The sequence below is a fragment of the Furipterus horrens genome, unplaced genomic scaffold (genome assembly GCF_987537825.1).
Source record: "Furipterus horrens unplaced genomic scaffold, mFurHor1.1.pri manual_scaffold_9, whole genome shotgun sequence".
In the NCBI taxonomy this organism is placed as follows: Eukaryota; Metazoa; Chordata; class Mammalia; order Chiroptera; family Furipteridae; genus Furipterus; species Furipterus horrens.
In genome coordinates, this window is record NW_028327179.1 from 76,765,898 (window position 1) to 76,787,589 (window position 21,692).

At 37.4% G+C, this 21,692-nt stretch overlaps 1 protein-coding gene and 1 pseudogene across 2 annotated transcripts in view; one reads left to right on the forward strand and one right to left on the reverse strand.

Annotated features, from left to right (window-relative positions):
• TSPAN12 (tetraspanin 12) overlaps positions 1-21,692 on the forward strand; it is a 126,079-nt gene that overhangs the window by 3,665 nt on the left and 100,722 nt on the right. For both annotated transcript variants that reach the window (XM_090287440.1, XM_090287439.1), the window contains exons 2-3: positions 10,669-10,751; positions 11,811-11,946. In XM_090287440.1, coding sequence (XP_090143566.1) covers positions 10,669-10,751; positions 11,811-11,946 — 219 coding nt within the window. The remainder of the gene's footprint in view (positions 1-10,668; positions 10,752-11,810; positions 11,947-21,692) is intronic.
• On the reverse strand, positions 5,890-6,234 carry LOC150001970 (mitochondrial import inner membrane translocase subunit TIM14 pseudogene; annotated as a pseudogene).

A 21,692-nucleotide genomic window follows, 5' to 3' on the forward strand; every position in this document is an offset into this window, starting at 1 on the left:
AATATCATCAGTAGGAAGGGATTAGCTGTCCACCGGTCACTCCCAGTCCTCTAGAGCAGAGACTTTCTCTAAACCCCAATGTGTGGATGAGTTATTTGGGCCTCCTGTATGTGAAAATGCAGATTGTGATTCAGTATGTGTGGGGTTGGGCTTGAGAGTCTGCATTTCTAACAAGTTCCTCTGTGGTTCTGATGCTACTGGTCTCTCAGTGCTTCGTCTTGAGGAGCAAGTCTGTTGTCCTTTCTTTTCATTCTTATTGGAATTAGAAGAACAAACCAGTATGGTATGTGAATCTCCCTTCTTAAAGCAGATTTCAGCTTTGGATTGGGCAATTGTTCTTGTCTCTAGTTTTGCAAGATTGAGAAGCCTGTCTTCATTACCTCTGAAGTCAAGGACTATAGTCTTTTGCTCTTCACTCAGAATTTTAAATAGACTTTTTCTAGCCTATATCTGCTCTACTGGTATTCTCTCCCTTTCCCTACCCCACGAGGATTTTAGAGAAAAGAAAAATAAATGTTAATTGGGAAAATACTAGGACCTATACAATTTGTTTTGCTGTTCCGAGAGTGAAAATCACACTGAGTAAATATTTTTAAGTGAAAATGTATATCTTGAGTATTTAATTTTTTGAGGTGTGAAGCATAGACATCTCTAAGAGGGAACAATCCATAGCACATTCAGGACTGCAGATGCCCTGCATTCTCTTCATTGCTGTGTCCCAGTGCCTTGATTTGCTATCTGTGGAGTGGCTCTCCCTCGTTATGAACAAGCAAGATCCTGTACAGCTGTACTGGGTTTGGCAGACAGATACTGGACCTTCTAGTTTTATCCTGGGTGTGTGGTGGGTTTGTAATGGGGAAGGGCACATGGACGTGGTCGTCGTCGGCAGCCGTCCGTCTCGAGAGACGATGGTGTAGCTTCTTAAGAGTCTATCTGCACCGCCGAGAATGGCTGTGCAGTCCAACTCAGGAGTGACACGGTATCTGTCTCCTCCCGTGTTGAATAGACATCTTGCGATGACGCTGGAGTGTCCTCTCCAGTGAAGCTGAAGCTACAGAGCCTGGGCAGGGTGATATGGAGGGTCTGCTGTTGCCCATGCAGCAGACACCCCCTCTCTTCGCAGCTGAAGGGTCCAAGGGAAAGACGGAGTCAATACAGCTTGGCTTCAGGTGCGCCGCAGGAGTTGCCGGTGTTGACTACAACGTCAAACCGCCTTAGGGACTCCGGCTCCGGATTTTCTGTCGGGGTTTACTCCCTTAGCCTTTCCCCAGAAGAGGTATGCCGCAAGGCAGCGGAGGTTTTTTGGAGTCAGAGTTTTCCTTCTCTGATGTACCCTGACTGGAAGATCGAACCAGCGACACTTAGCTCGCAGGCCGACGCTCAATCCACTGAGCTAAACCAGCCAGGGCACATGGACGTGGTGCATGTGAGAAAATTGCCCCTAGAACTCTTTTGAGACCGTGATTAACATTCAGGCCAAGATGGAGCTAAGAACTGTGTTATCTTTACTTTAAATTTATCCCACTTTTACTATTTAGATGGTATATTATTTAAATGAAAACTTTCCTCCATTTTAAAGCCCTGTGGACTTATGAGTGTCAATGATAATTTTCTGCCCTTACAAATATGAATAATTATAGTTCTCTTTGGAAATTTCTGAAATTGGTGAACAGTCATCAAATATGTTTATTTTTTCTAAAAATATATGTAACATCAGATTTGTAGTTTTAAGCTCCCATTTTTCACCAGTGGGTAAGAAACATTGGTTTTCACTCACTAAGTACTAAAGATAGTAGCAATACAGAGGAACTACCCTGATGTAATATGATAGAAACATACTATAAAAGAAAGCCTAAAAAGTGGACAGGAAATCTAGGTCAGGCTTTTGGAATATATGTAAAGTAGAAGAAACAGGAACAATGTTGTGTTTCTTTTTCGTCAGCTATCTGTAGTGAGCCTCAGGTTTCTGACCCATGCGGACCCCAAAGGGGTTCTTGGCAAGTGGATGTTTGTATTCCCACAGTATTTATACAGTCACATTTAAGTGCTGCTTTTTAATAGATGCCCCCAACTTTACATTATGGCAGGCTTCCAGTTTCCTTTAACTCTTCCTACGGAATAGTGGAGTACCCTCCAACAAATGTTAGTGCTTTTTAAAAATAAACTTTAAATAAACTTTAGTTTCAGGAGCAAAGCTGATACATTTCTTTTTCATAGTGTGGCTCAGCAGGGCAAAGATGGGCAGACTGCATGCTTAAGAAATGCCTTTTGAGGAGAAGAGCAAGGAGAAGTCTTTGGAGCACATCCCCGCTGCAGCAGCCTCCACTCATTTGTCCCCTCTGAGAATAATCACAATCTGAGTTGTTGGGGAAGTGAAGGTGGAGTTTACTCTCATTGGTCTGCACAGAAACTGTGGTGCAGAATGAGGCATTTTATCTTTCTTATACCTGCAGTCCCTAAGGGTGATCAGATAACTTGTCATGGAAACCAGGACAATTTTGAGAATGAAGGGAAGGGGATGTTAATCCTAGTAATTATGCCAGGACAACAGAGGCTAAAAGCCTGGTCAGAACAGGATGTATGGTCTCCCTGTCTACAGGGCAGCATGATGACCTATAAAAATTATTAGAGCAGCTCCAGGGTGCTGTTGATTTATTCAGCTCCAATTAATAGATGTTGATGGTTAAATGATACCCAGAAGCAATCTCTGGAACTCATTTCAGCCATCATTTACGGTGCCTATTTTCCCACAGCATCCTCAAATAGTGTTGCTTTACCTGTTTGCTTTCTTTCCATTGCTCATCCCCTGGTAGAAGGGAAATGATTAGGTACCAACTGACATGTTACTGGGAAGTACTGGCATTGGGCTGTGAGCCTCCACATAATCACTAATTAATTTACATCTCAATAAACAACAATTTGAATTTTTTAAGAAAGGGAAATTTAAAAGAACCTAGTTCATTTTCTCCATTTTTCAGATGAGCAAACAGAGGTAAGTAACAGTTGTATTGCTTCTCCAAGTTCTCTGCTGAAACAGAACTGTAACTAAGTCCCTATCTCTTATGCATTCTGCTCTTTTTAATGATCTGACATAAAAGGAAAATTTCAAGTAGGTGGTTTTAGACATCTGTCAGCCTTGAACAGAAATAATTGGCGTCACTGTCACCTTGTATGAGACTACATATTACATATGGCAGACAGTGGAAGGATTTAAAAATCTGTTTTTTGACTGTGACCTTACTATTTGGTGGAAACTAAAGACAATTTAGGGATGTGAATAAACATAAAATTCTGATTTAGAAAGCAACTTGATTCAGTACTTGTTGTTACATAATTAGATTCAAGCAGAACAGAATATATCTCCTACCCCAAAAGTTTCATACTTATAAATATTTGTTGAGAGCTAGCATTTTCTAAATGTTTTGCAAGACAGAATGTGGCAAATGTCCTGCCGAGTAGTATGTTAAATATATCTCTCTAAAGCAATATTTGTGTTATTTACTAAATATTTCCTTGAAATACAAATAATATTTTGCACCATGGGAGAAAATACAAGGAGCTATAAGCCTAGTTACATCTGATAACTACAATATTCCTAATAATTTAATCATCTTGAATGAGTGTTGAAGAATTATTTTATTTTAATTTGGAAAATTGGTAGAAAATACCATGGTTAGTAAGGAGTCCTGAATTACTTGCATTAGTTGTTCTTCTAGATTTAATATATCAGGATTAGTTATCAAGATGGCCTCATTTCATTTTAGCTTAGTTTCTTGCTATAGCTTGCTCTGTATTTGTTGCTTCTGTTATTATTTCCTCAACCCTGGTGAATAAAGTCACTTTTTGAGAATGAAACTGTTCTCAGACATTTAATATGGATAGAATTAATGTCATAATCAAAAGCAGTTTATTCTCAGAGTTCCTTGGTTACTATAAGGTAAGGCTTTGGGTTGATATAATTTATTTTGACTAACGTTCTGTGCACAGCTAGATGCTTGGGTAACTAATGTGAAAAATACAGTAAGGCGAAGTAGGGCAAAAAGTTTGAAGTTTAAAGGACTTTTGAGAGCACTTAAGTCAGTTTCTGACCTGATGTATAAATCTTTGATCTTGTAATTCAGCAAGCATCTCTCAACTGGAAAACTTCCACTGATAGAAAGCTTCATTTTTCTTAAAGCATCTCATAATTTTTCTCAAGTTTTCTAATAGCTTATCTAGCAAGTGGAAATCATCTCCCTTTACTTTTTCTCATTCATTCATCCAAGATATTAGGCCTCACTATGGGGCCTGGTACTCTTGTTTTTTGATGGGGCTGTAAGCAATGGTCTGTGTCCTCAAGAGAAGTGAGGCAGGTGGGTAAAAATAGGAAATAGTAGATAACTTTTCTGTGAAGTCTGTACATGAGCCCTGACTGGGGAGAATGTCTTCACACTCTAGCTGATATTTGAGCTTGTCTTTCAGGATAAGGTTGGTCTGCTCGTGGGGACAGAAAGGCTGGGGCAAGCTAGCATTACAGGCAGAGAGACCTGCATGGGCCAAGACATGGAGGCTTTGGGAAGTGTACATGGTGCATACTGGACACATGCAAGGGGATTTTGTGTCATCTGTGTACAGAATGGGTGTGGGAAGGAGCTGGCAGGAAACAGGTCGAAGGGGTAAGTCAAAGGTGACTGAAGAGGGCGTGTGTGCCCTGCTGATGAGTTGAAACTTTATTTTCTAGGAGAGAGTTGGGTAAAGTGGAAGTGGGAGTTGGGGAGGAGCCACAAGGGGCAGCTGTGAGGGCTCCATAGCAGAACTTGAGCTTTGTTTTATAAAGTTAACAAAAGGGTGAATTTGAGCTGCACTCTGTCAGCAAGAAAGTTCTCTTATAATGTGACTGTAATTGCCTAGCCAGAGATTGAGGGCATGTGCTGCCCAGGAGGGGTGGGAAAGGGGGAGGGATTTATCAGACCTGTTGCAGGGCTCCAGAGTAATTAGATGTAGGACTGAGGAAGAGGGAGAGGTCCAGACTGCCTGCCAAGTTGCCAGTTTATGTGAATGTTGTTGAGTGTTGATTATACCATGTACAGAGATAGGAAAATTGGTGAGATGGACACATAGGTTTCCAGAAGTGGACAGTTTTAGAGATGTTAAAATCGAGAATGGCCACGGGATCCAGGAGGTAGCTATGTCACTGTGCTTTTGCCTGTACCCTTTGTTAGACCTTCAAATATATGAAGATTCCATTTCTGGACTGATTTTGCAGTTGACTTGTCCCTTAAGCAAACAGAAAGCTTAAGAGAAAGTTCTGAGGTCAAAAATAACTTGAGATAATAATAGATAATATTATATAAGAATCCTACTCTGTTTTTTTTCTTTTTTATCAAGTTTTTAATATATGAAATCTGAATTCTGTCAAGTGACATATACATACTTACATCATTTTTTTTTATGTTAAAGTTGTGGCTAAATTCACTTTTAAATCCACAGTTCCAAGCTCTCTGTACCTTTACAACCTTTCTTCCCAATGAGATGAGTTTTCTATAACAACCTATACTAATTCCATCATAGTATTTATCACATTGTAGTTTATCACATTATAGTTTAATTACCAGTTTATCAGTCTCCTCTTAGATTGGGGTTCCTTGAGAGTAGAGACCTTCATGTTCACTTTGCCTTGGTAAATGAGTAATGAACAATATTTCTATTCAAATAGTATGTATTTACCTGTAATTGTTGAGCAGTAAGCTCCAAATATTCTATAATCTGATTTAAGATCCTCAGATTTAAACTTACACAAAGCTTTGACTTAGTTTGTACTAAATCATTTTTAAAATGTGTAGTTTTGGGACCTTTTATAAAAAGCTGGTACTTGTACACATAACTAAGAACTAAAATTCATCATTTACTTCATTTTTTAGCTTGACCTTCTAGTAAATCTTTAGCTTCATTGATTTGGGCTACTATATAAGGAGATCCTCCCTTGTCTGGGTGATTTAAAACCATAATTCATCAATGAGCATCTCTTATTTTTCCTTTATTGGCAGTAGGGACCTAGTATTAATGCTGCTTCTCGTTTTGTATTTGGGGTTCAAACCCACCTCTGTAATAACCACTGCTGAAAGCAGATTTTGGTAGACTTTGAAAAACTTGTTTGACTTGAGGCTCCATATGCTTGAAGGCTTGCAAAACATAGTGACCTGAAAATCCTGCAGCAGCAATGGTCAGTCCAACTGCTACCATTGTACTGACCATGGCTCTGGCTCAGCTCTGCTGCCTCCCCCGAGAGCACGGTTCATCCCAGCCTGGAGGCTGTGACCACCAAATGCACTCCTCGACCGGAAAGCAAGGTGGCCACCCCCTCACCCTGTTTTTAATCATATAAATCCTTTATGAAGTTGGACTTATTATAACACTTTGTTTGTGAGAAAACTGAGCTTAGGAAAGATTAAATGATGACCGAAAGTCATATAGCTGAAGAGGAGCAGAACTGGAGTTAAAATCAAAGCTTTTTTATTTGATGGCTTCACATTGTTTTTATGGTCAAGTTCTTATTCCTTAAAATGACCTCTAAGACCCTGTGATCTGGCCCCTGCCTGGCTTTCTATTCTTACTATGTGCCAGTTTCCCTTCTTTGAACATGTGATAACTTCTGCCCTGGGACCTTTACTGTTCTTTCTGACTGGAATGTTCTTTTGAATCTTCCTTTCCCTAGTGAGCTTGATAACTCTTCTTCAGATCTCAGCTTTCTTAGAGAAGTCTCTTTGTCCCCATTGAATAGGTCAGTCACCCCAAAAGGACTTCTTATAGCAATTTGTATTATTCCACCCCAGTACTTATTACAGCTTAAAGTTACACATTCATTTATTTGATGAGTTGATTCATTTGTATGTCCTCTTCACCTAGTAAATTTCACTGTAGAATAGAGTTGGTGTCTGTTATTGCCCATCAGAGTATCTACATTACATTGCATAGTACCTGGCAAAGAGCAGCTAATCAGATATATTTTTCTGGATGGGAGAATGACTTCAAAACAAACTCATGCTCTTAACAGTTCTATAATACTAGAAATATTTTGGAATATGCCATTTATAATAAATACACTTGTTTTGTTACAAATGGAAGAACTGTGTATAATGACAACCACTGATAATATATTATGCAAATGAAGATTCCAATAATTTTTTGACACCTTAGAGCTGTGGTATTGAAAATTGGCTAAATAGCCTGTAAAAAAGTAGAGGTTGGGGAAACAAAGATCAGTTATTACTTTGAAGAACAATAAAGAGGAAAGAATTATTTATAACTACAAGAGAATTTGAGGTAATCAAATAAAATAGTATAGTCATAGGCTTTCTTGTCTTCATGAAACTTAAAAAGGTCCTCATATAGCTAAGTAGAGAGAGAACACGTAGCCTCGAATTTAATTAGGTAGTTAGTCCATGGTCCCCTGTTAGGCCTGTGTATTTCAATAGGTTCTATTATTATTTAGGTATAACAAGGCCAACATCAATGACTGGCATTGCAAAGATAGTTTATTATACTCATAGATCCTAAGAGATTGCATGCCTCATCACAGCGGGCCAATAGAAGCATGGGAGTCCAATGCAAGGCAGAGAGGTAGTGGGACTGGGCAAGTATTTTTATTGTGGCTTCTTTGAGAAAGAACAGGCAGGGCAGGGTAAGCAGATTTTGGATTAACTAGTTGGAATAATCTTAGCAGCTTCTAGAATATAGGGACTGCCTCTAGTTTTCTGGCACTGGACCTTGGGATGATTAGGGCAGGTGTAGAGTGTCCCAAAGTGAGAGAGCTCACTCAGTAAAGGAGGTGATTGGGGGTATGGGCTCTGAATTGGTTGGTTTGTACTTGAAAATGAAAAGCTCATTCTGGGAGAAGGACTCATTCCAATGGCTGGTGGAAGGCAGGCTGTGAAGGCAAGGTAACTCAGGCATATGATCAATTTGTCCAGACCAAGGTGTGTCCAGCATAAGCATGTAGAACAGATGTTAAAATATCAAGTGTACAGAAGCTAGAACCATGACTGACTTACTGTGTAATTTTACTAGGTTTGTAATCTGTTCTTCATGCCCAACAGAAAGAGGTAGTAATAACTGGTCTAATTCCCCTCTGAACTGTGGTCTCAGGATTCCTAACCCATTTTAGCCATTGGCTCCTGAGCCCGCATTTACCAGTGAATATAGTTCAGACATTCAGACATTATAGACTACCTCCTCCAGCTCTACCCTACTCTCCACCCCTTTTGAAAGGAAGCCTGCATGCTCTGCAGCCTGGCCTCCTCGCCACCTGTGGAATTTCTCATGCTTATATCTGAACTTGGAAGGGAGTTAAGGACTGAATGTAAAACTCCGAAGACTAAAGACCAGGATTTGGGTCCCAGCTCTGCCACTTAGAATCTGTAAGACATTGAACAGGTTACTCCACTTTTCTGTGTTTCATGGTACTTTTTATGGTCTGTAATTGTCTGGTTTATGTATTTATTCCTCGTGTCCCACAAGAGGCTTCCTAAAATCTGGGATCTTACTTTTCTTACTCATTGTTGGGTCTCGGAATCTAGCACAACCAGTACAAAGCAAATAGTAGGTGCTGAGTAAATATTTTCAACTGAATGAAGGGCAAATGAATTCACTGATGGATTTTCCAAGCAGGTATCCCAACTTTACTGTACAAGAGGTCACAGAGCTCTACATGTGTCCCTTACCTTGGAGTCTTTTTCTAGAAAGCATGTTTCATGGTCACTGCTTGAGTCAATACAGACACATTCCTATCTTGTATATTCACTATTTCAGCATTTAAAGCTAAATCGGTAACATATAGTGGTAATATAGTAAAGTGCCAGAAATTATTAAAAATCAAATGAAATGGAATTTCACTATATCATGCTTTAAAGGATAAGTATAAGGCATATTTTATAAAAATTTCCATCAAAGTAGGAAAGGTCCTCAGAACTTTGGGATTTTGACCTTCAGCTTTTAGAAAAGCTTTCAAGGAAGACTCATTTTGAACTTGTTCTAGATAATTGTTTTTTTAAAAAATTAGAGTTATGGACAATTTAAAATGTATACAAAGTAGAAAACACTGTATAATTAATCCCAAATCAGCCATTTCAATAATTATTAACATGGCCTCCACTTCCCATCTAACCCCCATGTATCATGGCTATTTATTAAACCATTCAGCATATATCTCTAAAACATAAGTATCTGAAATAATAAACAATACTTTCTTAATATTTTCAAATGTTCAATCATGTTTATATCCAGTTGTCTCATAAATTTCTCTTTGTGGTTGGTTTGTTTGAATAAGATTTATACCAGGTCAACATGTTGCATTTCGTAACCTCTTAAATCTCTTTTAATAATGGTTTTCTTCTTTCTTCTTTTTTTTCTCCACTTTCCACTTTTTTTAAAAATTGAAGAAATCATAGTATTTGTCCTGTAAATTTCTCATATTCTTGATTTTGCTGATTGCATCCCCATGGTGGCATGTAACAAGTTTAAATCTATTCCCTGTATTTCCTATAAACTGATAGATCTAGGGGCTTGATTAGATTCAGGTTTGACTTTTTGGTAAGAATATGTCAAAGATATCTCAGTGTACTTCTCATTGCATCACTTTGGGAGACATATCCGATTGTCTCTTTTTGTGATGCTAAGATTCATCAGTGGGGTCTGGTATTTTACATCAGCCTACTCTCTCCATTCTAAATTTTCACATAATATATGGTTCTCAGCCCTTACTACATTGTAGAACATCTATGGAGTGTTTACACATTTGTGATGCCCAGGCCCTATTCTCAGCTATTAGTCCAAGGTGGACCTGGGCTCAGTAATTCTTTTACTAGTCTTAGGTGATTTTGGTGCATAGATGTGATTCAGAACCGCTGACCTGATAATTTTGGCAGCCATGAAGGATCTTGGCCTAGAAAGTCATTATTCAGAAGGGGTTGTTAAATAGTGATACTATAGCATGCTTTCTTCACATATTAGCAGATATTCATCTGCAAAAACTTTCATTAAGTCTTTGGCTCTTTAGTTTTTATAGGAAACCTATGATAAATATTGGATTCTTATCAGTTTTCTAAATAATGAATTGAGTACCCAACATTCTACAAAGGTGACCAGTGAGTTTTGTTTAAGTATGAGTTTGAATTCATAGATTTTTAGCACATTTGATGTTTCGAACCATTGCCTTCATTATTATTATTGCTATTATTTTGATGCTCAAATTGTTTGAACATTAGCCAATGGAAGCTCTTCCAAGTTAGTGCCTGTGACTTTTTTTTTTTAAATAACATCAGTAGTATTTGATTACTTCTTTGCTTTTACATGACATATTTTAGGCATATCTTGTACATTTGATTATTTAGTTGTTCTGTGTCCTCTTCATCTTGTGCAATTCCTGTCCTGTACCTGGAATCAGTCGTTTAATAGCTTAGCTATGTGTACTCTATTTGGTGACATCCTGTTTAGTGGCTATGTCATGATTACAAAATGGATGGCAGATATTTAAAGTAAAATTACATTGCAACAAGTAGTAAATGGTAATTAGGAAAAAGCATAATGATTCTGCAATGAAAATCCTTTTTTTCTTTTTCTTTTTTTACTATTAACCTGGAAGAGAATGTCGCATAAATCCTTAGTAACCAATTTGCATTTTTTTCTTTCCAGTTAATGTCCATCAGTGTGTTGGCAGTTTCTGCTTGGATGAGGGACTACCTAAATAACGTTCTGACTCTAACTGCAGAAACAAGGTAGGCTTTACAAGCAATGACTGATTTCTTTCATCGGGTTTCCTCAGGTGTTAGTTTCTAGGTAACTTTGCCCTCAGCTGTTGAGAGGATATTGCACTTCTGTTCACTTGGAAAGCTTTCCCTGCCCATGGCAACCTTTGCTACAGCCACTTGCATTTTCTAGCCTTCTCGTTAAGGTGCACTGCCTGTCCTAGGAGAACATTCCTCTCCTCTTGACAGTATGCCAGCTCTGACATATTTGCATATAAAGGATAGCAGAGCTACTTTTCTTTACAAAAATTACTGCCAACCTTGTTACTTTCATATTCATAGCTAATGAAAACCAAACCCAGCAATGCCATTTTTTTCTCAAATTTCAAAGGTGGGTCCACTATCCTCATTAGGAGCAAAATATTCAACTTCTCTTAGCCAGAATTTTTTCATCTCTGAATGGGAAATGTAATATATTCCACTTTGAAATGTCCTAAGAATTAACTGAGATATATTTTTGTAAAGCCCTTAACACAGTGGAGCGTAGTAATGGTAATTTTTGTTATTCTCATTACTCTTCCTATTATTTTTGTAGTTAATAATTTTTTTCATAGTTTTCTAGCAAAAATCATCTCTCCCCTTTATTTTTCTTTCAACATAAACCAACTTCCCTTTCACATTTGGGCAGGCTCAGTTGTTAGAGAGAAAGTGCTGCAAATGGGACCCGAGATCAGGGAAGAGGAGGGAGGAGACTCTTCTCAGCTGGGAAACAATGAAGGGTCTAGTGCGCTTTTCTCAGTCCGAGGCTTCAGAACTCACAGTAGATCGACTTCTTATTAAGGACACCTATCTTATATTTTAAATGAGTTGAAGTTGGAATGTACCATTTGTATAAACAAAACAAAACAAAAATAGAACAAGCAAGCACCTCGGGGATAGCACAGTGATTTCGAAAATAGCAATACAGACATCAGCTTTGAGGCATGATGACTTAAAGATTATTAATGCAATCACACTTACGTCTTATACCATATTTTGGGTGCTTTTTGATGATATTTTCTTTGTAATGTGACATTATTGTTCTTTCAGGGTAGAGGAGGCTGTCATCTTGACTTACTTTCCTGTGGTTCATCCGGTCATGATTGCTGTTTGCTGTTTCCTTATCATTGTGGGGATGTTAGGATACTGTGGAACAGTGAAGAGAAATCTGTTGCTTCTTGCATGGGTATGGTGTTTCTGTTTTCTCTATTATGGATAAAAAAGCTAATCAATAATGTGTTATTTTTTCATCAGTGCCCAAGATTGTGTGATTAGGGAACTGCAACAGCAGCAATCTAATCTGTGGTAATTATTCAACATCTTGTGAGGATGGAAGCTTTTTTTTCGTGAGAGACGATTTTAATACAAGTATTTGCTTTATTAAGCCGATGTGGCAGGGAAATATGTGCTCTACTTAATTATTTTACTTAGGCTATGTGTTGACGTTTTCATTCAAAAGTATGAGTTTTTTTTCTAGTGTCATGGACCTTATTATCACTCAACAGGTCCCTTGGAATTGGAACCGAGAAGTCATACTACAACTCTGTTTCTTTTTCTCTTCTTTTTAAAAAACAAATATGCCATATAAACTCATACGGAAATTCAGGCGGTCAGCTAGCAGACAGACATTACGATCCTGGCACCGCCTTTATATAGGTTAGTGGATCTAAGTGAGTCTCAATTTCTAGAAATGATCTTAGTGGTTTTTTATTTTTTAATTCTGAAAGAGTTGGGCTAAATTACTCCTTTAATTCCCTTCAGCACTTATATGCTATTATTAGAAAATCTATGCTTAAACTTTTAATTAAAAAATTAGCAAACTCTTAATTTTAAAAACCTGAGTCAATTAAAAATATAGCTTACATAGAGATTTTTTGAAGTGCATTGAGTGTATAAAATATTACATGTTAGTGGCATCAGGTCCTGAGGCTGCTGATATAATTGCAGACATATCAGATGTCCCTCAAAATTAATTCATTGAGTATATTCCTTTCTGTGCAGTAGTTCTCAACGCTCGTTATGCATTAATTACTTATAGGCAACATAAATATCTGTGTGCTGATATGCTGGATCCAGGCAGAAAAAAAGCCCTGATTTGTAGCATTTGCAGGTGTCTGTGAGGTAAATACTCCCAGCATGGTGGATTTTAGGCTACCAGTGTGGTATTAGTGAATGCAGAGTTGGGGAGAGAAGAGCACAAATTGGCTCTCAGGAGCCAGCTTCCATGCGCCAGTGCTTGACTGGCTCCCACCCGAAGCCAATTAAAAAGGAATCTCAGTGTGAAGCTGAATTAAACCTTTAAATTTCATAGGGACAACCTGTGTTAATGTTTTCTTTGGCTTTTTTGGAGGATAACTCTTCAGATCCATGATTAGCAAACAGAATCTGCTGCAGAAAATAAACCACACTCAGAGAAGGGGAATGTGCCCAGTGCCTCACTTCTCTGTGCTTTGATGAGAAGAATGGTAGAAGGGTTTGGAACTTTATTTTGCTATTTAAGATATTTGGACCATAATTTAAACATAAACTAAAAGACTTATTTCATATGAAACTGATAGTTTAAAGGATGGATAAAGTTTCTTAAACTAAAAAATGCCTCAAAATCCTTTTTTAAAACCACAGTCTCACAATGATGTTTTATTTCTACAGCTAATTTAAGTATGATTGCTATTTTTCCCCTTCCCCCAACTTGAATGGCTGGATGGTCCCTGGACTGTGGGATGGGGTGGGGTGGGATAGATGTTTCATGGAAGAAAGGCTGTTAGTAACATATTTTGAAAACCATTTATGCATCCCATTACTCTACTCGAATGCTAGTAAAACAAGTGGACAAAGAACAAAGTAATTTGGTCTCTACTTGAGGCAGGATGAGTTACCGAGACTTGTACATAAGAGGCTAGTGTGTGATGCTATAAAGAGCCTTATGATGTAAAGGTGACATGGTTGACTGAGGTTCTAAGGGCCATTGACTCATTCATTCATTCATTCTTCAAATAGTTATGAGAATATAGGCACTACTAATTTTTGCCAAGACTAATGTGTATGATAGACAATTCTACTGCTCTGTGATAAGACCTTGAATAGGGTTTGCACCAGGTGCTCTGAGGCAAAAAGGAAGAGCTCCACACTCAGCCCCAAGGGCTCAGCACCCCCTCCAGGATGATGACCGCACAGATGGATATGGCTTCATCCCATGCCCCTCACTTGTTGGCCACACTCTTTTCACAAAGCAGGTTTTGGTGCACTGCCATTCAGTGTATGCATCTGGGTTGTTCCTTGCCATTGACTGCCTATGGCATTTAATTCCCCATTGCCATTGGGCTGCTTCTCTTATCATAGCTGGATTCCAGACGTTACATTGTCTAGACCCAGCACAGCTTTCTCCTTGCTAAAGAGTGATCTATGGTCTCAACTCCCAGTTATCTGTCACTCATAACTCATCTACCTCTGATCTGCTTCTCAGGCAGTTTCTTTTCTGGTTTCCTTTCCAGAATCTCCTCCTCTAAGCATTTTCCAAGTCCTATAACTTCTGGATCTATAAGCTCAGGAACCTGTCCCTTCTTTTCTACTCTTATTTGGAATGCCCAAGACCAGGTTTTCCTGACTTCTTACTGACACAGTGCAGAGCCCCCTAATGAAACTTCCTGCTCTGTTTCCTCTGATTTACCCAAAACCAGTGCTACCAGGTTAATATAATACAATGGTAATCATATTACTTCTCTGTTCTGAAACTTTGAAAGACTTCTGGTTGGGTAATGAAGTATTTAGTGATGCCTCAGTCTTGTATCAGTTTCTTCTGCAATCAAGCCTTGTCTTCTATTTTTAGCTTCCTTACCTACTTTGATCTTTTGTTTTAAACCTGACAACAATAATCCAATACAGGTAATTATAAGTGATGTTCAGTAATATGTCCAGTCACTCAGCAATAATGGCCTTAATGTTTCTAATGGCCAAGCCTGTTCTCATTGGGTTTTACTGATGTCTCTAATAGATGCTTCTCAACTTTGTAGTCCAGTGCATTTCCCTTATTATAAACTTCATTTTTTATAACCAGATCAAACTACCAGACTACAAACAACTTTATAATATGAGCCATTTACCTTGCCTATTGCTTTAATGTGTGTTTACTAAACTGAATAATGGATAGGAAATTAGAACAGTGGGAGTAGGAGTGACCAGCACCTTGGATGGTGCCTGAAGGGCAGTGGAGAGAGTGACATTTCACAGGAGGAGCCTGGCTGTTAGATGGGGCTAGACTATGAAGGGAATGGCTTGTTAAATGGAGGGAAGCTGAAACATGGCATGATCTTATAGGTCTTTGGCAAATATTTGTAAGGCAACTTTCACGGTTTCTTTCATTGTGCCCTTTAGCTTTTTATCCTAAGTTTAAAAAAATTAAGGAAGTTTCTTACTTTATTTATTATTTTTCAAATGCAAGCATAAGTTTATTTAGAAAGTCAAAGAGGTAGAAGTGAGCCATGGAAGAGTGAGCCAGCTGGTCTGCGCGGGGTCAGGGAACAAGTTACAGAGATAAACGAGGAACCCTTGGAGCTTAGGAGGAAAGAGTCAAGGAAAATGTATGCGGTGGGGGGCAGCACGGGGGAAGGGAGAAGGGTGTGCATGTGTTCCATAGAGAGAGCCACCTCTTTTTTGGGGGGGTGTAAATATTGAAACAGTCAGAATGCATTCAGTCCAACTTATCCACTCCCTGTATTCAAAGTCTTGTTTCATGCATAAGATCTGTAAACCAGATTAGCAGGAGGTTTTTTTTTTTTAAGACAATCAGTATCTCTGAGAACCACCATATCTCTTGAATGATTACTAAAAAGGAGCTAGCTACTGGGCTGTGGTCCTGCTCCAGCAAGCACAATGCCATTATTCATCAGACTGATCAAGACAAAGTGAGGAAGCCTCAAAACAGAGCTTTATAACTCACCTGGTCTCCCGCCCCATCTTCACCTCTCAAAAAACAACTCTTCAGGGTAAGAGGACACCCGTAGGAAAACACTTCTGGTGAACCTTGGTCATGGATTTGACCATCTGTTGAATTATAGAGGCAAGTTATTGAAACACTCTTAATAAAGGTTCCAATGAAATTTGAATTCCACATAAACAACAACTAATATTTTAGTGCAAGTGTGTCCCATGCAACATTAAGATATAATGTACTGAAACATTCTTCATTGTTTAATTGAAACTCAAATTTTAATCAACATTCCTGTATTTTTATTTGCTGAATTTGGCAGCCCTACACTGACTAGATTTGTTCTTAATAAATAAATGTGAAATTGTCATAGGAGAGAAACTTTTATATATTTAAGTAAGGAGATCGGGAATAATTAAATTCTTATTATATTGGGGAAACAAGCCAAAAATTGACTAGGAAAATAAACTTGATTATGCAGTGACTTTCAAAGTAATTTCAGTAGCAGAAATTCTTTCTCTCTGTAAAAGAGAAATTGAAGCTAAATGGAAATTGGTTTTAAGCCTTAGATGGGTACTTCCCACGGCTTTAGCTGTAGACTAAATGAAATTCATTTGCTATTGCACTTCTACCTTGCTATTAACATAGGCGTTAGGGAAGCTGTGCCAGCTCAGGGGGAATGTAAACAGACTGAACAGGCATGTTTACAATATTGACAACGGTTGACTGTCACCATCAGGAGATCGTCATTTGTCAGAGTGGGAGGCTAATGTATGCTCAACTGCTGGCAAACCACAACTGGTCAAGCACTGGCCAGAAATTAAGTTGGATGCGTGTCATATGTGTAGGAGCAGTACCTTGTGTTTAAAGGAGCAGGTTTCCTTATTTTCAGGAGAATTTTCATATGGCTGTTGATTGTGTGGAAGCTTTTCTAAATATACAGTGATTGAACCAGATTTGAAATGATTCTCTTAATGGAAATCAAATACATTTCTAATGGTCATGGAGAAATTGACCATTCTGTGTTTTTCCCCCCATTATCAGTATTTTTGTTGTTTAAAATCATAATACAGAACTAGAATATCTATAAATAGTACTTTTCTGCAGACTCTGTATAAGGTCTTCTCTTAAGAAGTTATAAATTTTATAATTTTATAGCTTAAGTTAAAATTAAACTATTAAATTTAATATTTTATTATTTTCTATTTATAATTTGAATTGCTAGCTTATCAACTTTATTTCTAAATAAAGGTTCATCATGCACCTAGTGTTTTACCCTTGTTTTCTGAGAAAATACTTATAGGAACTATATGTGGTCAAACTTCTTTCACAGGTGAGAAAAAGCAAGATGCCCAAACCTACTCAGCTGCTCATTGCAATAGTTGCTGTGAGTAGCACATAAACGCTGTCTTATGCTCAAAGCCTATGTGCATTTTTCACCTACCACACTGCTATTATAATACGGTTAATTAATTCCTGGCATTATTTCTATAAGATTTAAATATGCTTCATTTATAATTCCAAGGCATTTAGTACTCATTTAACTTTTTAATATATAATTTTGTAATGTCCTTATTGTAAAAAGAACTCTAAAAGTTCTTCCATGGTTCTATCTCATCTTGTCAGAGAAGGAAACCACTTCTCCTTTTCTTTCTATGTTCTTCCCTCCCATTCCCCTTTTCTTTCCTTCCTCCCACTTCCCTCCTCACCTTGAACACATATTGAGTACCCAGTCTGTGTTAGACACTTGAGGGACAAAGATCAAAGGGGAAGAATACAAAGAAAATAACAAAGGAAAGTACAATATTAAAGTTAATAATTGTGGAAACACAGAATAAGGAGCAATTAGAGACTTCTGGCAGGTTTCATGGGGGAATGTATTTGAGCTGGAGACTGAAAATGTGTAAGAGCTTCCTGGTGGAGAAGGAAAGGAAAGAAAAGGGGCTTTAGAGCAACATGAAGATTATATGCAAAGACACAGAGGAATAAAGGAAAGTGGCAAGTTTAGGCAAAAGTTAGAAATTCAATGTGGCTGTGGTATCGATGCACAGTAAGCAACACAAAAAGTAGTCCAGGTGTGAAGGTCTTTATAGGAAAATCTGATGCTATGCTGGGGTTGATGTTTCCAGCGTGGGATGAAATGATAACGTTCAGGCAGGAGGCACTGAGAAGCCCTCTTAGTGGTCACATTATAGTTTCCAAAAGCCATGTGTGGAACTAAGACTTTGGGGAGTTGAGGAAGGCAGCTGAATTCAGTGGACTTGCAGAAATAGAATTATGGATAAAGAATTGCTAATGATAGTAATGTTTATATTATTTGACACCAGGAAAAGAAGTTTTCAATATTTATACAGTTTTTCATATACAGGTAACCCCTGCATAACATGGCTGTTAGGTTCCTAACAAATGCCGTGTTGTGCAAATCCATGTTATATGAAACAAAGAACTAGTACAAAAAGGGGGACTAGCTTCCAAAAATTAAAGAAACATACCATTATATTTTTATAATTAAAAGAAATATCTTTATTAAAGCAATTTTTATCAAAAGTATTACATATTAATATGAATTAAGTAATGTTTTCTTCACTACTGAGCTCCATTAACTGAGTGCGTTTTCTTTTTGACGAGATATCCTCATCCTCTCAACTTTCTTCAGCATTATCTTGATTTTTATGCTCTACTTTTTGCAAAAAAAATCTGTTATTTTAGATTGCTTACTTTTAGCTGAGAGATCTTTATAAATTTTGTTATATGGTGCTAAGCACTTTTGAAGTTCTCTCTTAAACTTTGTGCTCCTTTCAGTGCAAGGATCTTCATTTAAGAAATATGACTCTAACTAATACTCCATGAACAAAATGGGTTTAAAATTCTGATTAATTTTAAAATTCTACAGGCAACTGTGATACAACATATGCGCTGGAATGAAAAATTTTAAATGAGTTATCTTTTGCTCTTTAAAGCTTTTATCGTGTTCAGTATTGTACAGGGATTTCCCTAATTTCATGTTATACAGGAGTTTCCCCCAATTCGCTGACTATGTTAGAGCGAAACCGTGTTATCGAAGTACCATGTTATATGGGGGATACCTGTAACAGAAACATATCCTTTCAATGTATACATTTTATTTTGCATGTTAACTAGAATTTGTTAAAAACCATAGTTGTTAAATGTAGGTGTTAAACTCACAAAAATCTCAGGCAGAGGACACTGAAGATGATTTAAGGCATTTTTGGACGTAGAGGCTCAGTTTATCCATCTTGTTTTTGAATGCACAAGAACCTAAACTGAGCTCCATGACCACTTCTCTTTTTGAATGATGTTGATATGACTGCTTCTAATTATGCCCCAGAAAAGTGTGTTGTGTCAGGGACTGGAACCCTAGACAGTTGTATGAAATTCCTAACAGTGTTTGGTCTTTGTGAAAGGATTTTGAGTGCTCATTGGACTTTTTGCCTGCTTCAGAGTTTGAAGTATGAGTGGTTCAAGTAGTTGTATTTCTGTCATTTGCATAATTTGGTGTACTCTGTCACAGAAAGCATTTTAAGCTTTACTGTATACTGTTTCTTAATATACATGTTTGTGATAACTTTGTTAAATGTAAGCTATATAAATCTATATCCATGATTTGATGACTGTCCTTAGTCTGTATAGAGTTCAAAGTCAGGTATTTCTTTATCAGTACATGCTCTTGAAAGGCTTATCCAGCTGTGAATGCTGGTCACCAGTTCAAATGCTACCTTGAGGCAAATTCAGCAATTGTATAGTGTTTTTACATTATTGGTCTATTGACTTCTTTTGGCAAACATAGAACATAGACGTTAATTTAAAATCATAAAGCTGTCTAAATGACTCAGGAAACAGTGTCCCTAAATGTTTAAGAGTTAAAATAAGGGCAAATAACACATGTGAAAGTTGAGAAAATTAAGTCATTTAAGCCAAAGAAGAAAGTAGCTTTCAGATAAATGTTTTAGAAAAATGATGTTTAATATTTCCTTTATGTGCAGTGTCTAGTGAAGTTGATGACTAAACAATAGCTTATAAATTAAAGTTCGCTTTTTTTTCATGAAATTTTATAAACCTTGCATTTTCTGGAGTAGTTTGAGAAGGATAGGAGTTAGTTGATCTCACCTAATACAGGAAACTAATGAACAACACAAACAAACGAGCAAAATTGAACCAGAGGCATGTACACAAGGAGCAGATGCACAGTGACCAGAGAGGATGGGGGGCGGTACAGAAGGGGGGAAAGAAGGGGAAGGGTCTAGTCAGGGAACTAGTATAAATAACCCATGGGCATGGACAAGGGGGGGTGGTGGGATTGACTGTGGGAGTGAGGTTGGGCAGGGTAGGGGGGAGCAATAGGGGAAAAAATGGGACAACTGTGATAGAAAAACAATTTTTAAAAAAATCTTACATTTTTAGAATTGTCATCCATATATCTTTCCCATTTTTCAGAGAAAATATGATACCAGGCCCTGGTTATGTGCTCAGACTAAGATAAATCTTTTTATCTTTTTTCTTTTTTCTTTCTCTTTCCTTTCTTCTTCCTTTCTCTTTTTTTTCTCTCTCTCTTTCTTTTTTTTTTTAGTTCAGATGACAAAAACATTAATTTAAATTTTATTTAAAATGTACAAAACTAGTTGTATCACTTAGTATACTTGTTAAACAATACATTTGAATTATTCTAAAATAAGTGATTATCTTTGAATTTCTTTTAGATTACCATTATTTTAGTTTTAAAACTTTAAAATTTGAAAACTACAAATTTTTTCAAAATGTTTACAATTAGGAAAACATTTTAGAAACATTGTCTTTATGAATATAGGAATTTTATTAAGTGATACTTGCCAGTGAAAGAATTGTTTTTAATAAAGTAAAAATATAAATTTTTTGGTGTGTATTCTATGAAACAAGAATTTAAATATTTTGAAATTCCAAGTTCTGTTGAGGGTTTGCATAGCTAGCTGGAGACATGGACTGGCAACTTTTAAATGAGAGAGTGAGAGGTTTTCCTTTCATTATTAAAATATTTTAATTTTAAAAGTTTTCATTTTTTGTTATTGAAGTTACTTTAAAAGAACTCAAAGGAGCACTAGGCTTGTGTGAGAACATTTAATGAAGGGACATGCGGAAGTGTTGGAGCTGAGATCTGATAGGGAGGGCAGGTGAGCTGTGGTCGGCAGCAGAGCAATGGTTTACAGAAGGGCCCTCAAATTGAAAGGCTAATGGAAGAAAATTAGTGATAAGACTTGGAAACTCAGAGTGTGTTTGGAGAAGGGCATGTGTAGGTCGTAGGTAGATGTATGCCAAGTAGCAAGGCTGAGAGCTGACTGTGTGACCTAGGGCCAAATAATGGAGAGTCTTAATATTGTTTGTATGTACTCTGCATTTCGAAGTTTTATGAGCTGAAGAGTGATGTGGTCTGGTCTATCTTTTGCTGTATAACCCTAGTAGTTTTGTCTGTTCTTGATTGTTTCTGGACCTTTTGCTTGCTAAACTGGGAGAAAATAGCTACCTGGTCTTGTCACTCTGGGCTAAGGTGGCTTCACATTTAGAGAACCTTTTTATTTATAATAGGGTTGAGAATGAAAGACATACTTTTATTCTAACAGCATGCCTTTTCGGATGAAGGAATAAAGGTACTCAGGTGGGGAATTTTATCTAATGTTTTATCACTTTTTTATATGTACATTATAAACAAAACTCTGTTGATCTGGGCATGCTTAGTTCAGATTTCATAGCAAAAATATAATTACCAAGCTAAAGTAGTCACCAGGAACTGGGCGCTGGGCTCAGATGCCATTAGGAAAACCAGCCAGTGCTAAGGATGCTGTGGAATGGTTAGAACAGTAGTTCTTTGGAATGCTACAGCAATTTTCCAGATGCAGGGTGGGGAAAGTCCCATAAACAATTTATTAATATCAGTCGATTGTTATAGAACTGCTTAACTTGTTTGAGAACAAACTTTCCCAGCATTTTAGAAGCATTTACCTACAGATAACAGGTAT